The 23,596-nt window shown below is 39.3% G+C and overlaps 2 protein-coding genes across 3 annotated transcripts in view; one reads left to right on the top strand and one right to left on the bottom strand.

Moving 5' to 3' along the window:
* LOC137281392 (cilia- and flagella-associated protein 300-like) overlaps positions 1-23,596 on the top strand; it is a 43,508-nt gene that overhangs the window by 17,789 nt on the left and 2,123 nt on the right. The gene's annotated exons all lie outside the window — the stretch shown is intronic.
* On the bottom strand, positions 3-22,986 carry LOC137281391 (uncharacterized). 2 transcript variants are annotated; one of them, XM_067812587.1, is made up of 2 exons: positions 22,910-22,986; positions 3-3,842 (listed from the first exon to the last, which is right to left on the bottom strand). In XM_067812587.1, the coding sequence occupies exon 2, from the start codon at positions 2,124-2,126 to the stop codon at positions 1,152-1,154; it is 975 nt and encodes a 324-aa protein (XP_067668688.1). In that variant the 5' UTR covers positions 2,127-3,842; positions 22,910-22,986; the 3' UTR covers positions 3-1,151. The 2 variants fall into 2 exon arrangements, with proteins under 2 accessions (XP_067668688.1, XP_067668689.1); XM_067812588.1 differs by lacking the exon at positions 22,910-22,986 and adding an exon at positions 12,105-12,153.

Raw genomic sequence — 23,596 nt, 5'->3', positions numbered from 1 at the left:
TATTTTATTTTTTTTTATGATCCAGCCTTTAGTTTCTCTTAAAAATTTGTAAAACAGGAACTAAAATTAGATTATTGCAAAATCTATCCAACAAGGCCAAATTCTAGCTAATACAGCTTTATCAACTGCGTGCTGCATGAAATAATATGTGACATACTCTATATCCATATTGGTGTTAAACAAGATTCCAAGATAGCTGTTAAATCATATAGCAGCCATGTCTTCTCTCTAACAGTTAGTTTTGTTCAAAGCCTTTTTCCAATCGTGTTGTTTCACTTCCCTGTCGTGAGTATCTAATGTTAAAGTTCATTTAAAATATCACTGGCAATTGATTCTGATTGTGAAACACAGTACTTGCCTATTAATGTATCTAGAAATCTTGTAATGAAGTAGTTTTCTATATGTAAAGTGTAAAAAACTACACAATTTATTTTGAGTATGGAAGCTTTCAGTCACACTTGGTCACCATTATCAGTTTGTTTACAGCTATTTGATTGGTTGCTTCTACAGATGGGCCAGTTGGTGAAGGGTTGATAAACCACGATTAGTATTCTATTTCTGTTGTACATTTTAAATGCATTTAGAATCATTTCACATGTTTTTCAATCATGAATATTTACAGACGGAAAACCTGATTGGCTTTGAACTGATACGATACACAGCATGATCTTAATGTATTGGATAAATATGCATTGTTATTTTGACATGAATAGTGTTGACATGGATATTTAGTGAGTTTTCTTTGCATATATTTTTCTTGGGTATTTAAACTTTTCTGTAACATATTTTCTGCAAATGCCTAGCTTATTTGGAGCTCTGCCAACTGTCAGCCACATATCAACTCCTCAGTGGACATTAGCTGTCAACAATCTGGCATACTGTGCTGCACGTTAACTATCTTGGTAAAACAATTGTCAACATTGTCATCCCAACTTTCAACCACATATCTGCTCCTTGATGTACACAAACTGTCAACACTTTGTCATATTGGGCTGCAAGTTTAGTATATTCTGTGCAGGTGAAAAAACTGTCAACATTGTCATCCCAACTGTCAACCACATATCCTTGATGGACACAAGTTGCCAGCATTTTCACTCCGTACTGCAGTTATAACTGGCTTTTTCACAAGAAACACGAGCTGTCAACAACTGTCATACAAGCTGTGTAACAGACGTCATCGGCTCCTCATGCGAGAGTCTCATTGGTAATGCTTCAAATTCATATATATCCCGATTATCTTTCCGAGATTTCCTCACACCACAACAGTAGTGTTGTTTGAACAACACAACACAACGACACCACAACAGATTCAACAAGCACAGTTTCAGAGTCCACCTCGACCCTACATCAATTTCGTCCGTGTCCTTTGTGGAACATTCCCGGAACTCGGGGGTATGGAGAATATGCTCCCTTCGTCTATAGCCGGGTAGCTTCTTGTCTCGATGTTGGATATAAAACAAGGAAATGCTTAACACTATGTACATAACTGGCGATAGAAACATGAGAGGGAGAGAAATTGGGTAATATTTGAACTTCATGTCAGTGAGAGATTGTTCGATAATACTAGAACATGATTGCATATCTTTGTATATGAGTGTGTCTGAAAAAAGAGAGATTTTTTCTGTGCAGGTTTTTGTTAGTATGTTGTGAATATCAGGACAAGCTGGGAGGTTGTTGTCAAAGGTGTACGTGGTGTTGCTGAGAGTACCATTCAGAAATACATCAATATCCTCACCACATAAAGATAGCGTGTGGTTCAAATCTGTCGCAATTTGACCAAAGTCTTGATTTATCTGTGTCACGTGAAGATATATTGAAACTCCAACATCACAAATTCCCAGAAAAATCAAAATCACTGAAGTTGCCTTTCGACCTAGACATCCAAAACCAAGCACTGTCACCAGAAGAACTAGGGATGCCATGTACGCAGGGATGCCCTGACCTATACAGGGGTCAACAGTAAGGCCAAGGGTCAACACAAGGTAGCGAGCACTTCTGCGACAAACAAGCATGAAAATGACAGTACATGTTATCTGGGAAGCGCTGAGTAGAACTAGTAGGGAGAAGACTACCCTCGTAGCATAGGTTAGAAAACAAGGATTATTGAAGCATCCCTTTTTCTTCATTATCAGTGTTGCATAGTATGTCCTGGTTATGAAATACAAACTGTGCGCTGGCCAGTATCACAGAATTGCCATTTGGAAAGTGGGTCTCAGATGTTAATACAGTATCACATCACAAACCATAATCTTGAAATAATCCTATTTTCCATGTTGTTTTGTAGACACTGAATATGATGAGTTCACAGAAAAGCCAATGGAACATAGAACATTCTCCTCGAGTCTTACTTGCCGCTGTGAATAGCTATGAAATCCATCCATTCATATTTCTTGTGAATGTCAGATATATTTAGAAGGTAATCAGCATTGAGTTGAAAGAAAAGAGAGTGTCGTCTGGCCGGATGATGAGATGGCCATGTTTGGAACCGATCTCGATGCAGTCTCCAGTCATCTGTGTACTAAATCCTGAATACAGTGCTGTAAAGCTTATGTGTCATGGAAGCCAGGCAGATAATGCACTTGGATTTGCATTTCAGCTAATATTGATAGATGCCAGTTGCTGGAAATCAATAACTGTGATTGACTTGAGCCTCTCTGTTGTACATATCACAGAACACCCTTCAAACTTTATCGTGGAAAACTGATTGATTAGAAGTTCTTTCAATCCTGGTCTGAAATTTCTTGATTGTTCTGACCTCTGAAACCAAGCCTTGTTGCTGGGATTCTGTTGTGATAATTGGATGAAAGCACCCTTTGGAGATAAATAATTTATCGCATGAGTCTTGTGGGTATGAGTCCTGTGCAGTTGGATTGCCTGGGAATGTGGTATTGAAAGAAATGTGGCTTACATCTTCTGTGTTGATGTGAGACGCTGGTGTCCTGTGTTCAGGTGGGTGTGGTGTCCTGTGTTCAGCTGGGTCTGGTGTTCTGTGTTCAACTGGGTCTGGTGTCCTGTGTTCAGCTGGGTGTTGTCTGTTATGTTCATGTGATCTACTTGTCAGCTGTGGTTTGTGGAACGGACTAAGTGTTGGTTTGAAACACTGGTTGCATATGTTTGTGGCAGGCACTAGTTCTGTTGGTTTGGGGCACTGGTATCTTGCATCAATGATGAACAGTGGTGTTCTGCATCCATGTGACGTACAGGGTTGTGTGTTGGTGTAGAACACACTGGTGTCTTAAGTGAACAGCCTGGTGTCCTCTGTTGAAGTGGGCAACAGGTGTCTTGTGAGCAGCTGGCCAACTGGTGTCTTGTGAGCAACTAGTGTCCTGTGTTGAAGTGTGCAACTGGTGTCCTGTATAGAAGTGGGCAACTGATACCTTGTGTTGAAATGGGCAACTGGTGTCCTATGTTGAAGTGGGCAACTGGTGTCCTGGTGGAGACTTGTGCCTTGTACTGGGACACTGGTATCTTATGTTAAGATGAGGCACTGATACTTTGTGTGAGGCACTGGTGTTCTGTCTTGGTGAGAGGCACTGATATCCTGAGTGGGTTTGGGCACTGCCGTCTTGTGTTGATGTTAGGCACTGCTGTTATGTATTAACGTGGGACACTTGTGTCCGATGCTAGTGCTTTCCTGATCTGGTGTCCAATGAGAGACACTGGTTTCCTTCAGTTGGTCATCATCTAGACAGATGCTGGTCGTTCACGAAGTGGTAATTAGGCCTGTTAATTATGTTGGTTCATGATTGATTAAAGTTGCATCCAGGTAAACAGTCTTCAGGTAATGGGGTTTCAGTGGGGATGTCATGCCTCTCGTTTCATTGTTTTGGCAGCTGCATCTCCTGAAACAAAATCATTATGTGTTAGTCGTGTGGATTAGCGTGGCAATCTTCTATCAGTAACAATAACATAATCTATTTATTTAACATGGAGTCAAGTTCTAGCCAGATTGCTCATTGAGGCTTCAAATTATTATCAGGAATATGATTATCCAGGTCAGTGGATTGGTGCATGTGCACTTGATTCTCCTTTTCAGCTTGTATGATAGTAAACAAACATGGTGGCCTGCGAGGTGCTTAAAGGGATGTAAACCATTTTCCTAAAGAGACATTTGTAGGTTGTGAATATAATATGGATGCTACGATTCTAATGAATATTCATGGTCTGTGGAGGGAATTGGACCAGTGTTTGCAGTGTTTTAATTTACCAGCCGGCCATCAGGGCCTGCTGCTAAATGCAGGCTTTAAAATCTACAGGCCCTGAATGAAATCTGCAGGCCCATTTTGTTAAAGTCAAACCAGAAAAACTGGACACAAAATAGACTACATTGTACACAGTTTCACACTGTTTCTACAAAATCAAGCGAAGCCTGTGGCACACAGAGGAGTTAATATTTGTTAGCCTGGTGTTGACATTCCAACACCAAAGCGCTGAAATATCAGTAAGTGAAACTGTAACGTATAGTAATGTGATGGACTGTGAATTGGGAAACATTCCAGTTAAAAAGTAATTGACAGATAATTTACTCAAAGCCATAAAGGCCTGCACATGTGTGACACTGACGATACAATAACAACCAGTGCTGGGCCTCTGAGCTGGCGGTAATATATTTCAAATGCTGAATTGAACCCAGTCTTTTCCATGAGGGAAACCACTTGCCTTAGTACATCATAACCATAATTTCAGTGCATTTACTTGTGCATGCACTTTCTGGAACAGGCACAGAGATGTGTCATGAAGAATTTTTAAGGAGGTTTGCAGGAGGGGATGTTTAGACCAAGACTGAATAAAGTTAGATAAAATAATGCTGTATAATCCTATGTGAAATTTGGTTACAGCACACCTGGTCTCAGGTAAACAGCAACAATCAAGAAATATTTTATCATAAAATGTGATATTTCTGTGGTTGCAGTATGACATTCTTAGTTCATAAATAATATTAGAATGTAGAAAAATCAGAGAATAGCCCACGAGGTACGAGTTACCACATATGTTATCTTCCACGTTATCATTACAAAGATTTGGGGGGTTTTCTTGCTTGTTTTCTTGCTTGTTTTCTTTTTTTTTTTGCCCTGTTTTGTTTTGCCTAAGATTGATTGTAACTAAGATTGCTCTGTGCAAGCGGGCCCTGGTCTCAGGTAAACAGCAACAATCAAGAAACAATACAGGCTATTATAGGACTCACTCACTCACAAACTACAAAACAATAGATGGCATAAACCATGCACTCACTCACTCACTCACTCACTCACTCACTCACTCACTCACAAATACCAGCTTGTATGCTTGCTTTTCATTGTGATCTTTATAATGTGAGTGAGTGATTGAGTTTATTTTGATGCTGATTTTAACAATATTCAAACAACATCATGGCAGCGGACACCAGAAATTAGGTTTCACACATTGTGTCCACATGGGGAATCGAAGCTGGGGTCTTCGTCGGAACTTTGTTGAAAGAATACTGTTCTACAGTTTGGTCAGACTGCATTTTTTTAGATGGCGTTTAATAGTTCTTATGGTAAACAGAATCTCACCCTTTCGGTTTAATGGATGCTTCAAATAGTTGGATGATTACTTAAGCGGAATAAAGTAATATTTCTTTGTGTGACTTGTGTCTTACTGTGTTCATTATATGTTTACTGTCCCTCATTCAATGAGAATAATCAGAGAGTACTGTTTTGAAAATTGTCTTTCCTTTAGTTGTTGGCTGCGGTTCTGCTATTGTTTGAACAAGAAGAAATTAACTGTAGCTTAAGGTGTGATTGACTTTGAGTTGTCATGGAAATTCTTGGGAGAAATATTGATACGGCTACAATACAGGTGTTAGTGTTTGTCATTTGCCTAGCAACCTGGCAGCAACTGGACACAATCAATCAGGACTGCACCTGACTCTTCGGTGGATTCCACAAGATGAGACAAATTGGACTTTATCGTCCAAAGGTTTGGATATAAGGCAGAATTTATATGGATGGACAGCTTCTTTATTCCAGTGTTTACGAATGGTGTTTCAAAGTAAGAGGACATTGGGCCCTGTAAGTTTCAGATGTCTGTCTGACCCACTGAAAATTCACAGGACCCACAGAACAAAATTCAACACAGATTTCAGATTTAACATTTCTCATAATTGGCATTGAAATTATTAACATTTTATAATGACAAATATTATAAACATAAATTCATAAAAAGTGAACAAGTGTCAGATGCTACAAATAACAACTTCAGACAAAGTCATTTTAATATATTCAGTCAGACACTGGGGCCAGCAGGTTGGGGACGTCTGTCTGACCGTTGGCAAATTGGCCAGATTTGTCAGAGGGTCAGACACTATTCGTAAAAACTGTTATTCAACTGTTTGGGATGTTTGGGTGGAAATGCTAAGACTTTTCAGGGATTGGAACTGAGGTTTCATCAAATGTGCCTCACGGACACTGTCATAATAATGTGCCATTTCAGTTTTAGTTGTGCCATAAGTTCGAAGTCTATTAAAATGAACTTCAAAACGTTACATGACTTGAAGTGAATGTAAAAGTTGTAATTGTAACATTCACTGATTAATCATGAGTATGAAAACACAATACACAATACTAGGTATGTATACATATGGAAATTAATTAAGCAACACCAAATTCAAAGACACATAAAAACTTAACAAAGTTTAACGAAGTAATTTTGATGATTGATTATTCAATTTTGATGTATTGACATACAGCATGAGCTTTTCATGGGTTGATATGACGCGCGTGAAGCTTGCACAGCGCACGTGCATTGCTTTAACCTCAACTTTCGAAAAATGCACTTTTTCCCTGGGGTGTTTACAAGCGCAGGTTGTCGATTGCATTCGGTTTTTCATTCATTTCAATGTCATGGCACGTAGGAAATTATCAGAGGCCACTCGTTGGCAAATAATCGGCATGAGGAATGCTGGTATGTCTCTAAGACAAATCGGGACTCAAATCGGACGACATCATTCCATAATTTCAAAACTTTTGAAAAAATACCGGGCCACTAATGAAGTTAAAGACCTGCCTAGACCAGGAAGACCCAGGAAGACCACAGTCCGGGAGGACAGAGCTTTACTGAGACTTGTACGGCGCAGGTCCTTCGACTCGAGCTCTCGGTTGAGACAGGAGTGGCTTCCAGGGAGACCCATCTCGAACAGGACTGTTCGGAATCGTCTGAAAGCTGCAGGATACCGGGCAAGGAGGCCAATCAAGCGACCCAGACTGTCTCCAGCCCATAAGGCAGCCCGACTGGCCTGGTGTAATGACCGTTTGCACTGGAACATTGCCTCTTGGAGGAAGGTCCATTTCTCAGATGAGAGCCGGTTCTTGCTGCACATGGTGGACGGTCGTACTCGGGTCTGGAGGCAGAGGAACACAGCAATGGCTCCACGGAACATCCAGGAGACTGTGGCCTTTGGGGGAGGTTCCGTTATGGTATGGGGGTGCATTTCCATGAACTGCAAGTTGGATATCATTACCATCCGTGGCAACCTTAACGGTGTTCGTTACCAACAGGAGGTTCTTGACAGGGCTGTGGTACCTCATTTTGAGAACCATCCTCTGGCAACGAGACCCATATTTATGGACGACAATGCTAGACCTCACAGGGCGCATGCTGTAAATGATTTTTTGCGGCAAAATGCAATTGACAGAATTCCATGGCCTGCCATGAGCCCTGACCTCAACCCCATTGAACATTTGTGGGACTTTATTGGCCGTCGTGTGAGGCAGAGAGACCCACCAGTCCATAATCTCAACGAATTGACGGCTGCCCTGCATGAGGAGTGGAACAGGATCCCCCAGAATCAGATCCGGAGACTCATCCAAGGAATGAGGAGGCGTCTGGAATCGGTGGTGCGTGCGCAGGGAGGACACACTAGATATTGATGAAAGTCGGTGTGCAGACTCTCAGATGACTGTTCTTTCTTTCCATGTGACATTTGTGTTAATACACCTGACAACAACGTCTGTGGATGAATAGTAAATTGTGTCCATTTTTTCATGAATTTAAGACAGTTTTAAGAATTTGGATTTCGTTGCAATAAAGCAAAGTCTTGATACTTTTTCCCTTTAAGTTGTTTGTCAGAGATCGTCTGTTGAATAAAAAAGTGTCAAACTATATCAACCCGGCATATTTTGATTGTCAGAACACTTCAAAGTTGCTCCAATAGAAAAAATTGGGGTGTTGCTTGATTAATTTCCAGGTGTATAGTTTTGTTTATTCACTCAATCACTGACCTCAAACTTTGAATAGACATTGATGACTTACTGGATGTCTGACCTGTACACATTATCATTAACCGTTGTTTATAATGTCGCTTTAAGTCATAAAAGATAGTAATGGTGTAAACATTCTTTAATGCACTTTTCAAACCATTGAAATTACATGAAGGGTATTTCGGTTTATGCAACCAAAGAGGTTGATGTACAGAGATGACATTGACTGTTGATATGACACGCATTTCATATTTGGGATTACATTTTATCTTTAAAATACAGATTCTAGCACTTTTGTTGGGCTAAATTCCATCCAGGATTCGAACTCACACCCCCAGTGAGGCACCTAATCTCCAGCACACAATGTCAGCTGTCTTAGTAAACCCACTCAGCCAATACTGGAAGTGTCAACTAGTAATCAAATGTTCTAGAATCAGTACTTTACTGAGAAAGTGTAATCCCAAACATAACACGTGGTGGATGAGTTGTCGACAGCACCGGACTAGTGATCCAGTGAGCCTGAGATGCCAGGATCAACCCTGGTTGTAAAAACCTTGGAGTCAGCTTGGTATGCCAACACTTTCAGTTTGTCTTAGCCCCTAGTGCACAGTACACAAGCCAATGCACTCAAAAAAAACCCACAAATCCGTTGGTGAATGACCAGATGGTGGCCACATGAATGCATGCATACACCTGGTTGCACAGTGACGTGCAGTAAAACATGGACAAAAACACTGTGACTGTATGTCCCAGCCCACCCAGCTGCGAATGGGATGGGAAACTAGGTTAAGAGTTGTACAAACCCAAGGGAATTGAGATTGTATGATATGATGTGGTGTTGAAATTGACATCCCATGACCGAGGGAAAAACAAAGCACCTTTGATCAGCTGAGCTAGATCATAATACTGGCACTCTACGATGATGATGATGATGATGATGATGATGATGATGATGATGATGATGATGATGATTATGATGATTATGATGATTATGATGATGATGATGATTACAGATAATGACTATGAAGTCAGATGAACAAAGAGAAGGGAAGCTTTATTCTTGACCGGTATTGATTATATGATGGTAAGCTGTAAGGAGGAGTACCGTAATCATGAGTCATTGATGTAGTCATTATCTGTCATCACAACACATACCCTTCGTGTGTATTCTCCTTGTACATAATCTTGACTACCATTTGTTCTATAATGGTGTTAGCATCTACACCGAAACATTGCATCTATTGCAATAAAGAAGTTGTCTATCCATGAAAAGTCTTCCTCTTCACAGGGATTAAAAAATCCCATAGCTCGATGCCCGTGACAAGTCAGTTTTCATTTCGGGCAATCAAATAATGGTGTATTACTTGTCCCTGGGCTTGGATTTCATTTCATATCTACACAAAATGTAGATATTAAATTTCACAGTGATAATAAAGTAGAGTTATCTTTCTTTGCTATTTATCAGTTTTCGATAAATTGTCCAGCAAATATTAACATCAAATATTGTGTTGATTAATTCTTTCATAATTTCATCATCATGATCAAGTCATAGAAATCAGAGCAAGTGGAAAATTAGTCAGGATGAGTTACTTTCTTAAAGTCACTTGCCCTGTGGGAAGTGTCTTAAGAAAACATAATTGAACCTCTGCTCGTCATCAAACCAGCTTCTAAGTGCTGTAGATTATGTAAAGCAGTACAGATTCATAAACACCAGTTTTATGCATTAAAACAATAATTCACATATTGGAATGAAAACTTCATAGTTTGTGTTTATAACTAGCTTAATGGGTTTGTAGAGACAACCTAGCTGTGTTTCACTATAAAGAAATAGCTGATAAAAACCTATAAAGCTAATAAAATATGTTACTAAGCAATAAATGTACCTTGCCGAGCTTCACAGGTGCAGCTCAAAGTACAGAGTGGATTTAACTGCCAGTTCAAAAAAAAAAAAGAAAACACTTTGAGCAATATTGCTTAAATGTTGATAAGTATTTGTGTAAAACTCACTCACTCACTCACTCACTCACTCAGGGTAAAAACTCTGCATCCAAAGAACATAGACTGTATTGTCAAATGAGTCCAGTAGTAGAATACAAGAGCTCAGCATTAAATGATGATAAAAGTAAGGTTAATCCAAATATACAGATGCGGTTTTGAATTATTGAATCAGATGATATTCACTCTAGTGACCTAGCATCATCTGCTCACAATTTCAAACCCCTAATATTATTTAGCTTTATTATATACAGACCCACCACCAAATATACTTCCTGACCTTGAGGGATTAACTTGGACAAAGAGTCATAAAACAAGAAATATTACCCATAAAGGCATATCGACCTTCTGAGACAGTTTTCCTATATTTTCACATGTGCATTTTTGCCAGCCTCAATGCTGATTGGTCAGTTTCAACCATAATATGGCCTCACTGTGCTATATTGCCAAGGAAACTATTTTATGTCAACTATTATAATGTATTTCACAAATCAGTTTCATTGCATGTCCTCATAAATTGGCTGCCATAAGAAGATTTGTCTTTGGGTTGACATTGTTCAGATTGTTTTTATTCATTTTTATTATATGTCAATTAGTGATGTATCAAAGAACTAATTCAAAACTAGGAATTGTGACTTCTCTGTCCATCTGGAATTAATGCTATGTACGCGTAAAGCTTGGTATTTCACCATCTACTCTGTTGGTATAAATAATCTCTGCTTCCTTGTGGGTCATTGTTTATTATATGTTAGTAAGGTGTGTCATGTGCATGAAGTGCCTGTATATAAAGCATCACCTTGTTTCTGAGGTGCCTGTAAATAAGGTGTCACTGGAGTGCCTGTATATAAAGCATCACCTTGTTTCTGAGGTGCCTGTAAATAAGGTGTCACTGGAGTGCCTGTTCATATGGTGTCACCTTGTTCATGGAGCAACGGCAAATTAGGTGTCACCATATGTCAAGATAATTGAGTGCCTGTGAATAAGGTGTTGCCCTATGTCAAGTTAATGGAGTTCCTGTGAATAAGGTGTTGCCCTATGTCAAGTTAATGGAGCTCCTGTAAATATAGCGTCACCATATGTCAAGTTAATGGAGTACCTGTGAATAAGGTGTTACCATATGTCAAGTTAATGGAGTTCCTGTAAATAAGGTGTCACCATATGTCAAGTTAATGGAGTTCCTGTAAATAAGGTGTCACTCTATGTCAAGTTAATGGAGTGCCTGTGAATAAGGTGTTAACATATGTCAAGTTAATGGAGTTCCTGTAAATATGGTGTTACCTTATGTCAAGTTAATGGAGTGCCTGTGAATAAGATGTTACCCTGTGTCAAGTTAATGGAGTTCCTGTAAATATGGTGTTACCTTATGTCAAGTTAATGGAGCTCCTGTAAATAAGATGTTACCATGTGTCAAGTTAATTGAGTTCCTGTAAATATGGTGTCATCATGCGTGAAGTTTATGAAGTGCCTGTAAATAAGGTGTTACCTTGTATCAAGTTTATGAAGTGCCTTTAAACAAGGTGTTACCCTGTGTCAAGTCAATGGAGTTCCAGTAAATAAGGTGTTACCCTGTGTCAAGTTAATTGAGTGCCTGTAAATATGGTGTCATCATGAGTCAAGTTTATGAAGGGCCTGTAAATAAGCTGTTACCCTGTGTCAAGTTAATTGAGTTCCTGTAAATATGGTGTCATCATGAGTCAAATTTATGAAGTGCCTGTAAACAAGGTGTCACCATATGTCAAGTTTGTGGAAAGCCTGTAAATAAGGTGTCATCATATGTCAGGTTCTTGGAGCATCTGTTAGAAAGATGTCACCATGCGTGATTTCAAAACATGTAAGTCAATCAAGAAATCAGTTTCTGCAAAGTCAGTCAAATGGAAAGAGCATACTTACTGGGAGGGTTAAGAAATAGTCAGTCTCCATATGCGCGATGCCTTTGCAGTGTAATACTTGAAAACATCTGGGTTTGAATATGAGACCCACTTAAGCGTTCACCTCTGGGAGATTACCATGTGAATCCCTTTGGCACACACATCAATCTCACACGTCATATTTCCAATAATGGACCCGAAAATGGAGAGCCTGTTAGTTGTTGGATGACAGAATAGGATCATCTGATGGCCTTGACCTTTGTAGTGGCCCCAGCTGGTTTGGCATCTCTTTGAGTGGCATAGATGTGGAAACACTGATGTCACGCTGACCTTGCTTCTGAACAGGAACCTACAGGCCTCTTCATCCCGATATGCACAAACACATTCCTACCAAGCATCATCACGCTACAGGCTGGGAAATATCATTCAGAGCTGTTTTACCACAACAACTTGCTTGAAAGCCAGATCAATAAATCACTGAAACGGAAAATATAAACATTGGCACCAATGTCAGCATGTGCTACCGACAGCCTCCAGCCACTGCCAGAAAGACTGTTTTTGTCTGTCACATGTGTGTTATTGTGCTGGGTGACAGAGCTGGCCGTTCCAGTGATGTTACGTCCACAGTTGTGAATGAGGCAGCTTGGCAGTCACATGACTGATCTCATTGACTCAATGCCACTATTGCACTACTGAGTCCATCTAGTTTTTTTGTCAGCTCTGTAAAATCAATAGGCCGATTCTCTGTGCTGAGGCTGCTGCCGATGTTCATATTTACATCCTCCCAGCCGTCGTCAGGCCGATGGCACTGAGGAAGATTGAGTCATGGCAGAATTGCATAAGTCGGCTGGATGCCGAGTTTGTGGGAGGAACCGGGCGGTGTTGTGAGCTGATGTTTTATGAATGACTTCATTGCATGAAGTGGTCGAGATTGTGGAAGTCTGGTTGGAGCTGATGAACTGGTGAGAGGATTTTGTATGAAAACTAATAAACAGATAATGTTTGATGGAATTCGAATACTTTAGAGGTATTGTAGAAGACCATTTGAAAGAATTTAAATATTCCAGCACAGTCTCACAATATAGCTACAAATCTCAAAAGTATAAACATAAGCATCCCTGAGATCTTATTGAGTGTCACGCATATGCTGAAACAGCTTCCCTTGGACATAATAGACAAATGGTGGAGATATTTTATGTATAGAGATCCTGGAAAATGCGTAATGACATAATTTAAGGATTTCATCATCAGAAAACAGTAAGTGGAAAGCATGGAATATTGCAAAAAATGGCATAAAACTAAACTCACTCACTCCTAATTGGTTGATGGAGTAAAAAACTTCAATAAAAAATGCTTCAAGTGTTTGCTCATCACAGAGAATAACGAGGAATGATTCCACACATGAGTACAGGGTGCAAAACCCATTTCTAGGGTCCTTAATTTTGCCTTTACGTTGCTGGGCCATTTTTCACAAAGCCCTCGTAAGCCAACAATCTCTTACGTACTATTCTGTGACATAGGAACATTCCAGCAAAATCATGGCAAGAGAACAACAGAAATGGTCTTTACACTGTACCCATGATACCTTTGACGTATTGAGTGAGCGCTTTAACCACTAGTCTACCCCACCATGCCACTGTGACATAGGAGAGATGAATGCTATGAGATAACTGACAGGATATAAGACTGTCATTAGCTATGTGAAAAGGTGCCTTGGAATATTGCTGACGGAGCATAAAACTACACTTACTCACTGATGTTATCATTGGGTTCCAAAACCCTCAGAAGCACACCTGAACTATCCTGGGATTGTCTTTAACTCCTTCATACTCTGTTGAATGACAGTTGGATTCTGTATTTAATGGAACTTAGTAAGTAATCAAAAGCCAAACGCAGTTTGACAGTCTGCCAGCTACCAGCTGCCAAATTTCACTTTAATCGTTAGTGAGTAAGTTTAGGTTTATGCCACACTCAGCAGTATTCCAGCTATATGGCAGCTGGTCCAGACATCCCCGTGATCAACAGTGTGAGCATCAATGTGTGCAGTTGACGACCAATGACACGTGTTAACTAAGTCAGCGAGCAAGACCACCCGATCCCCTTAGTGTTCTTTCTAAGTGCATCGTAGAACTATACTCACTCAATATTTCAACCAATCAGTATTTTAGCTAGAGCAACACAAACTGGTGCTGGACACCTACGATCATGATCAGTCGCTTGGCATCTGTATGTGTATACAGGGTGCAGTGTCGCTATTTCCAACCTGCACTGGTGCTTGTTAAAAATGGCTGATGCAGTTTAACTTTACTGCTTGAAACCAGTATGATAAAAAATATACATGAATGTGACATGAGGCGAGCTGGGAAATATATTTGTGGTACACAGCAAAATAGAAACCAATGTATGTCATCAAAATGCCCTCTTCCGATTGAATAAATATACGGGAACCTACTCCTTTGGCCATGTTTGACTAAACATGATTAGTTTCACTAACCTGGCACATTTAGTTTCTGAACAGCATGAGTGTTGAAGCATTACATGTTACGCATGTACTGTGAGATCGCATCTAATAATGAGCATCAAATATTGGACCTAACATATGTCATATATAGGATATGAACCTAGTCAGTGTCAAAATCCATGGCGATGTTGTTACGACCCACCATCATTGTGGTCAAACAGAAGTAGTTGTCACAATCAGACTTGTTAATGTGCAGTGAAACGGCCTAAAAGCAGCTGAGCGTCAATCCAGAATTGATGCCGTTTGATTTTTCCGAACAACCAATCAAAATCCAGTATTTTCTTGAGCCATGGTAGAATTGGGATTGTGCTGGGTTTTGCTAATGTCCTCCAGTATGTTACAGCTGTCATCACGTGTCTTAGTTCGGAAGTTAGTGAATGCAGATAAAACATGTCTCTCATTTATAATGGCTTGTTACAAGTATAAACATTTGTGGATTCAAATCAGTTACAGGTACGTAGAAATGATCGTATAATTGAAATTTATAAATAAACGTAAGGCATGACTGAAACAGTCATTCATCATTTACCATTTATCATGGGATGAAGTGCTGCTGACTGTATCTGATACAGAGGACTTGTTATGAAAATCTCGAAACAAATATTTAGGTTACATGTTAGTACCAGTGACATTTTTATGGTGCAACCAAAATTTAATGGTATGGCCAAACATATAAACCAGGTTCTACTCAGTGTAGGTACTGAAGTAAAACAAAATCACACACGAGTTATTTTATTACGGCCCCTTTATCAATTGGTTTGAAAATAACTTTAATCCCATTTCCTCTAGGAAGCTGTTTGGTACCTTTGATAGTCACAGTCAGACAATAACAATTTAGCACGGTAAATCCATACCATTGTAATCATATTCGCTCTATGTCTCTCCACTGAAGTCGGCAAACAGTTGTGAGTGAGCTAAGCAAACAGACCAGAAATACCTTATGATGTTCTACATCCCTCCCATCGATTGTTTTCAATAGCCAGGATGCACAAACTGGCACCATCGCTCAGTGGCCGTCAGAGATACCTATCATCGAACAGCGGGAGTCCAGAAATAACCACAAGCCATTTCAGTATCCTCAAAGGAGCCTCCCACAACCTGGGAGATTGATTGGGGTTAAGTGATCTTTCTTTGCAACATCAGCGACAAGTGTTTGCCAATAGCGACACAAACACCATTCCTAGGACAGAATGATCAAGTGTTGATTGGTTAAGCTGACAATCGGATGCTGTGGTCATTGACGCCATGATATGATCAATCCTCTCCTGTTTGCCTTTGGGAATGGTCAGCTGGTCTGTGATAGGGTTTGCAAGGTATGAACATCAATAATAACGGACATTTACGAAGTACCTGTATCCATGCTCCTGGGCATACTGAAAGTGCCATGGATTAACAGGACACAAATTCCTGCATCCTGTACTCATAAAAATTGACAGTGGATGCAATGATATTTATTAGCATGACAACAAGTATGCAGAAGAAGACCAAATACTTTTTGTACAAAGTTTGATCACGTAACAATATATATTATCAACTTTGCTACTAGCTGGGTTGTGGTACCATTTGTAACAATGTGATGATTATGATACACAATGCAGTCAAATAGTCAGGCCGCGTTAATCCGGACACTTCTGTTTATCATCAAAAATTTTACTTCGGACCAGACAGTTTTCTCAGAGCTTCTCAGAGATTAAGCGTCTGGAGAATGGATAAAAGGCTTGACGAGATGTTTCCTGTAATGGGACTTGAAAGTTCTCATGACGCCAGCTTCCATTGGCTTAATATGCGATGTGGTGTTTGGGGGCAAGAAATGAACTTTCACGTTTGTCAGTTTGACATTGGCACACTTGTGACCAGCAGCATTGTCACAAAGTAAGATCACGTGTCAACCACGTGATTGCATCTGTCTGTGAAATGATCGTAGCCAATCACAAAACATATATCCAATGTCCAAACTTGTGCTCTTGCTGATAGAATGTCCGAATTCTTGAACAAAATGTTTACACATAAGATCAAAACTGGCTTTAGGGTTTTCTCTTTGTATCTACAAATTTCTCATTTCTCCAACCAACCAAAAGTGAGACCTACTAATTGATCAAAATTACAGACTAATGACACCTTCAACTTGGAAGTGTCACTTAACAATTACCACTGAATGGGGCTCATGGTGTGAGGGGATTATCTGAACCTTTTTGATGTACCGCCGGATTAATGAAGCAAAACTGTGTGTAATTAGCTAATCTGTTACCGCTGATTAACGTCCGGATACGGAGAGTGAAGCACTGGATTACTGAATCAACAGGTAATGAGTTTACATAGTAAACAAGATTGGTTACAGCTAGTTATTGTTCGGATATCGCGGGAACTAGATTGTCGGGGTCTGGAATAACGCAGCCTGACTGTAACTGTAATTGAGCTGCGACCATACTACAACTTGAAATTATGATGATTTTAGAGTGTCTGGAATGGCCATTCTGTTACTATAAGTCCAAGACCACTGAAAATTAAGAGTCACCGTCACAGTGAGTCCCAGAGACACTCAAATTCGGGACTGAAGGCAAATGCCTGCATACCTAGGTTAACAGTCATATGACTTATCCCATTGGCGATAATTTGGCGATACTTACTTGCCAAAGTTGTTCAATCATCCCTTTACTCTACATGCTCCATTGTTAACTTCAACTGATTTGTGTCTTTGTGAAAAAACATTAGTTTCATTTAGCTGCCTGGGTGACATTCAGGAATTCAAAAGGTTCACCCACCTTTATTTTCAGAGCATATCAACATGGTAAATAAATCTCCATTTGACAATAATGTGAATGGTCTTCCAGAAGTTGTTATGAGTCAATTAACCAATGTTACACTACAAATAGAATCAAGTGGTGATGTGAGTTATTGTAACCCAGATTTTACAGATTGATGCTCATGATGTCAATCACTGGATTGTTTTGTCCGAGTGGATTAAGTTAACAGGGTATCTCATGTTAATGGGTCTCATGTGTGAAGGTCATTCCTTAATGGGAGAGGTGGGGTAGGCTAGTGGATAAGGTATTTGCTTGTCATGGCGAGGACCCAGATTGGATTCTGATGTAGTAACGATGTGTGAAGCCCATTTCGGGAGTCCCCAGCCGTGAAATACTGGAATATCGATGTAAGTTCCATAGAATTAAACTGACTCATCCCTCAGTGATATTGATAGGATATTGCTAAATGCAGCAAAATACCCAGCTTACTGCAGACTGAATGTTATTCCTGAAATATATATGATAAATATGAAATGGACAATAATAATAATAATGATTGAGGAAGTAGCAGCTGTTTACAGTTCACAACATTCACCAATAAGAAATCTAAACATCTAAGCTCAGGTGAATTTACTCATGCCAGAAATTCATCAATATGCTTCACAGACCATTGTGGTGACCATTCTATTGAGCTGTAAAGGTGAAATAGCATAAAGCTCTAATGATTGGTGATGTGAAATGGTTTATGAAAAGTAGCTTTTTATACCTCAAGAAATAGAGCTGAACTATTTGGTGCTTTCAGAGTATACAAGGATGAAGTGTTAATCTAACATCCTGCATGCACAAGACCCTTAATTAGCCTATTAGACGTCACCTCTTCATCCACTTCTATTGTCCTCATGCCAGCTTGACTATAGACGGCAATTGGATTAAATGCTGTATGATCAGATTTAGTAGGTAACCTTTCAGCTTCTATATGTGTCCTCCCCAAGGCATTAAGGAAATGTGGCTCATTAAGCAATGACCTCAGTAGATTGTACGATGGCCTTTTTGATACCCCCGGAAACCTAACGATAAGAGCTAGATGGGATATTATACTGAGAATGCAGGTACTTAATGTGAAGCACAAAGTGATGAGGGAGTATATTTTATGCCACTTTTAGCAATAATCCAGCAACATCACAGTGGGAACACCAGAGTGAGCCACACTCTCAGTATTCCAGCTATATGGCGTCAGCCTGTAAATAATCGAGTCTGGACTGGACAATCCAGTGGTCAACAGCATGAGCATCAATCTGCGCAATTGGGAGCTGATGACGTGTAAATCAAGTCAGGGAGTCTGACCACCTCATCCTGTTTGTCTCCTCTTACAACAAGCATAGTCGCTTTTTGTTGCAGGCATGGGTTGCTGAAGACCTACTAGTATTCACCAGAACTGGGCTTCACACATTGTACCCATTAGTGAATCAAACTTAAAGTCTTCAGCATGAATGAACGCTTTAACCACTAGGCCACTCATCTTTCCTATTCTACGTTAGAGATATACTTGGAGGATATATTTTCAAGTACCTGCTGAAACATCACCATGACACAGGTCTTTAGTGTGATGAGCAGACACTTTAACCACTAGGCTACTTTATCATGCCAGGGCTCCCTTTCACAAAACTTTTGTAAGTCTAAGGTCTCGTAATTTAATTTTTATAATTTATAGAAGATTTATCCATGAAGGTTTCTGGTCAAGTACAGAATTGTTCCTGCAAACCCTGGAGGAGTGATTATGCTTCAGACTGAAAAAGAAAGATGTTGCCTGCCAATTAAATTTACATTGATAGATATTGTGACAAAAGTATTTTGACTGGTTATACTTTTCATTTGATGAACAAAGAGTGTCTTGTTTTGCTGCTGGAGCTCTAAGCTCCAAACAAAACCCCATCCTATGTAACTCCTAGAATATCAATTGCTTTGTCTCTCAGACACTATTTTCTGCCTGAAATGAGAAAGGTGAAAAATTCAAGACTGTGGCACAAAACATCATCATCTCATCCGCTTAAGGAGCAGTAGGATAACCTAGTGGTTAAAGCATTTGCTCCTCATGCCAAAGACTGGGGTTCGAGTCCCAACATGGGTACAACGTGTGAAGCCCATTTCTGTTGTCCCCTGCCATGATATTGACAGATATTGTGTGTGTAAAAGCAAACCCACTCTTACACTCTTTCTAGCTCAATAAACCTGGGGATTTAGAAACCTTGAAACTGTATTCAGGATAGTGTATCTTGTATGCACATACTTACAGAATGAATGCCACAAATAGATTTTGTTCCGTGGGATTGCATAATAATATTCACCATACCAAATTCTTGACAAGAAATATTAGGCTTCTGTATTTGGCATAATTACTTAAATTTCAGAACACTACACCATTTCATTATTTTCCATGACCTTCATATTGCATATATGGACCCTTGAAATTAGTATCTTGGAGTCCTCAGCACCCCTTGTCTTTTAAGGCAAGGTAAAATCCTCAGTGTTGTCACTCACAATGAGGGTGGTGGAGTAGTCACGTGGCTAATGCGTTCGCTCATTATACCGAAGACCTGGTTTTGATTCCCCATGTGAGTACAATGTGTGAAGCTCATCTCTGGTGTCCCCTGCCATGATATTGCTGGAATATTGCTAAAAGCTTCATGAAAACCCCACTCAGTCATTCTCAATGAAAACTAAAAGGATATGGGTCCTAAATTTAAACTACTTATTATCACTGACTCTGAGTTCAAAGCATTCTGTTCCCACAGCGGCTGCTACTATCCTATCTTCATACTTAACCTCTGTTCTGATATGACCATATTTCCTGTTTCTCAAAAAATCCCTAGCAGCCAAAAATCCAAACATGAATTATCTCCCTTCTTTCTATCCAATCTGATCACGTGTTACCTGACTGGGTTCTGTCTAGACAAAATGTTTGCTCATTGTGCTCAGGAAGAGGTTAAAGTTTTAAAGAAGCATTATACAGAAATTACCGAAGTTTTCCAAATGATTACTTTTGAAACAACGTTCCTGATTGCACTACTAAATCTTATTGCAACCAATCAAGAATCCTGAACACTCAAGCCATGTAAGGGCCATATTAGAACAGAGTTTATACAGGAAGGTTTGACAAGTAACCTATGTAGGAAGAAAAAGAGTTCAAAGATAAATCAGAACAGTTCTTCTTGTTAGACCTGGCCTATAATCAGTAGGGCAGGACTTAGATCTCTTTGAGTTCCCTGTGGTACATGTGACTAAAATGGCTATCTATCATTGTTCCCAAAATCTGTGCTGGTATGTCCTGAGAGACACTGTCTGTTTATGTAAGGATAGACTGTCAAATCACAGCGATATGGCTGACACCTGTCACATCAAACATGATGCTGGAGAACATCACGGAATAAAGACTAGCTGCCGCACATATCGAATCAACTTATACTACAGCTTGTTTCTTTCATCTGCATATTATCTAGAACTGGGTCATATTACCATCATAGTGCAATACACTTTTTAGATATTACATGTTGCAGTATTTTTGCAATGTTCTGATATACTGGGTTTTTTAAAAAGATCTATAAGTATTTAAATATTGGGGCATTAACTATTATTTGTTGAACCTACAGTCTAATCTGGTACCAATTCTGTTCATAAACTATTGAAAAAGCTGCAGAAGTTGAAATTCCTTTTTTTTTTTTTGTCACATTGTTATCTCCCCTGTATCCATGACTACAAAATGGTGACCAATGACCAAACTGTGCTATATCCACTTTCTTAAGCAGAAAATATTATCTGATAGACAATTAGTTTCAATGACAATCAATCGTTTATTGTAATATATATTACAGTACATTTGCCTGTATTACAAGATACTGCAGTACAGTGTGGGGCAATTCCCAGCCCCTAATATATCCACAGCCATTAATACAGAGTCAGTCTTTCATTAACACATCTGGAGTGAGAACATGGTTTCATGCATTTTTTTGTAATAGTCCAGAAATATAAGAAAGAGATATCACATCTGTGACAAGTTGTACCCAAGACTGGAATCAAACCTGGTACTTGAGTATGATGTTTAGCAAATGCTTTCACCACTGGGCAAACCCTCCACATATTGAGCAAAGTCGATACAGGGAAACCTGTAAATTGTTATTGCTTGAATGTATGTTTTACCATTGTGGAGAAGTTATGGAGAATCCCGCGGATACTTTTGCACTTTGTTTTGACAAAAGCTGATTACAACAGCAACGGTACATCTTCAGACGATAATGTGCACTTTTTGCATGGCATCACGTGTCGGCATTACTCATTATAATGCCATTCTAGTCTGCCCCCTCATAATTGAACACTTTTGCATTATGCCACAATGTAACCCACGCCAAGATTCATGTCAGTTGTCATCACCTCATACAGCTTCCTACAGCAAACGGTTTGCACCTTCGTTCGTTTATGTTTTCCAAAGGGTAAAATGTCACTAAGATGTACTAGAAATGTGTAGTTCATATTGCCCCATATGGTTTACGTTAATCACAGATGTAATTAAAATAATTTAGAGAAGATATTTCTCTCAATAGTAAACCCTCACCAGACACATCAAAAGAACAGCATGTCAGTTAGTGCTGTACGAGTATTCTTAATTTAGGTTATCGACACTGTAGTATATTTTCGAACTTAGGTTAATCAAAATAGAAAGTATTCAATTTGGTATCTTAGAAAAGAAATACAGTTCGTGCTGCCATCATGCATATATAGTCTAATAAAGCACATTTCTGCCGAGAACTATTATAATGTCAATGCCGTTATGGTGGCTGAGTGAACTGTATTTCTTAATCAGGTTAGAAAATGAATATTTAAAAACTGAAGATAATATTCTTCATCCGATGCGTGTATTCGCAAGCCTTTGAAGCCTTTGATTCAGGTTGCCCATCGGAATAAAACAAATTACATTATAATGGCTAGGTCTGTATTGGCAAAAATGTTGTTTAGCAACATATTGTAATGCAGGCATTTGCAATGCTGTAGCATACTGTCGTACTTTAGCTGTATTCTACAACCAAACATATCATGTTAGACAGGGCTACGGATAATTTTTCTCCATCAGATACATTCTCCTTACTTTGTCAATGTGGGACTACTGGATAAATGTAAGAGTGTGCTTAGAGTACTGAATGAAATTCAATGGAGTATCAGTAATCTTGTGTTTTGTTTCATATTTCCACCACAACATTGCTACTCTTGTGTAAACAGGTCAATAAACAATAACACAATACTTTTCAGGTAAAATATGTCTGTAAATGATTCTAAGACTGTACACCATTGTGGTGCATATCTGCTATGTTTCCTAAATTATTTCCTGCCATACCATATATATTTATTTAGAGTGAGTGAGTGAACGAGAGAGTGAGTGAGTGATGCTTAAAGCCACATCAATTTTTTTGCCACAATTTTCATGTCACTGACTGAAACAAATTAAGATAACAGAACAAGAATGACCTGATGACATGTAGGTTGTTTACAGAGTGTTTCAAATAACTTACATACAGACAAGGTCCAGTTCTTTACTCAGGCTGTATACAGCATATGATTCAGTGCCACTAAACCACAAGCACCACACAAAGTCCAGCATGTGTGTAGCACTGCCTTGCTTGGGCTTGACTAAACTGTGTTGCCAGCATTGTTTGTGGGGATTTACTCCCAGGTAACTTATCATTCCGACAGGTGAGGAGGTCAGGTGTGACAGCCTACTCAATCTTACATCAAATTATGACTGTCTTCAACACATGAAGGAAACACTTTTTTGGGGATCGTTTAAAAGTGGGTCTGAGTGTGATTGGGCTTGACATATAGGTATGACATTAATTTCTGACATCAGAAATGTTCTTCACACCAAGTACTATTGTGAGGAATTAAACTTTTCTGTTGTTTTGATGAATACCAGGTAAAGGCTTTCAAAATTGACCTTCAACGTTCTCAGCCACGGTCATTTAGCACCTGATTCATGACAGCCTTGTTCCATTGTTTCTCAAGGTCAAGCACCAGGGAGCCAAACATGTATAACTTAATTTCAATTATTTATATGACACTAATGGCTAATCTTAATCCTCCTCACAGCTGCGTTGTATATTGATTTGTCATCCAACCCATGCTGCTCTGTCGCTTTCATTAATTACCATTGTTTATTTCCTGATAAGTATGGCCATATCACATGCAACTGGGTTTTGTCGCTAA

The sequence above is a fragment of the Haliotis asinina genome, chromosome 4 (genome assembly GCF_037392515.1).
Source record: "Haliotis asinina isolate JCU_RB_2024 chromosome 4, JCU_Hal_asi_v2, whole genome shotgun sequence".
Lineage (NCBI taxonomy): Eukaryota > Metazoa > Mollusca > Gastropoda > Lepetellida > Haliotidae > Haliotis > Haliotis asinina.
This window is presented reverse-complemented; position numbering and strand designations above follow the sequence as displayed.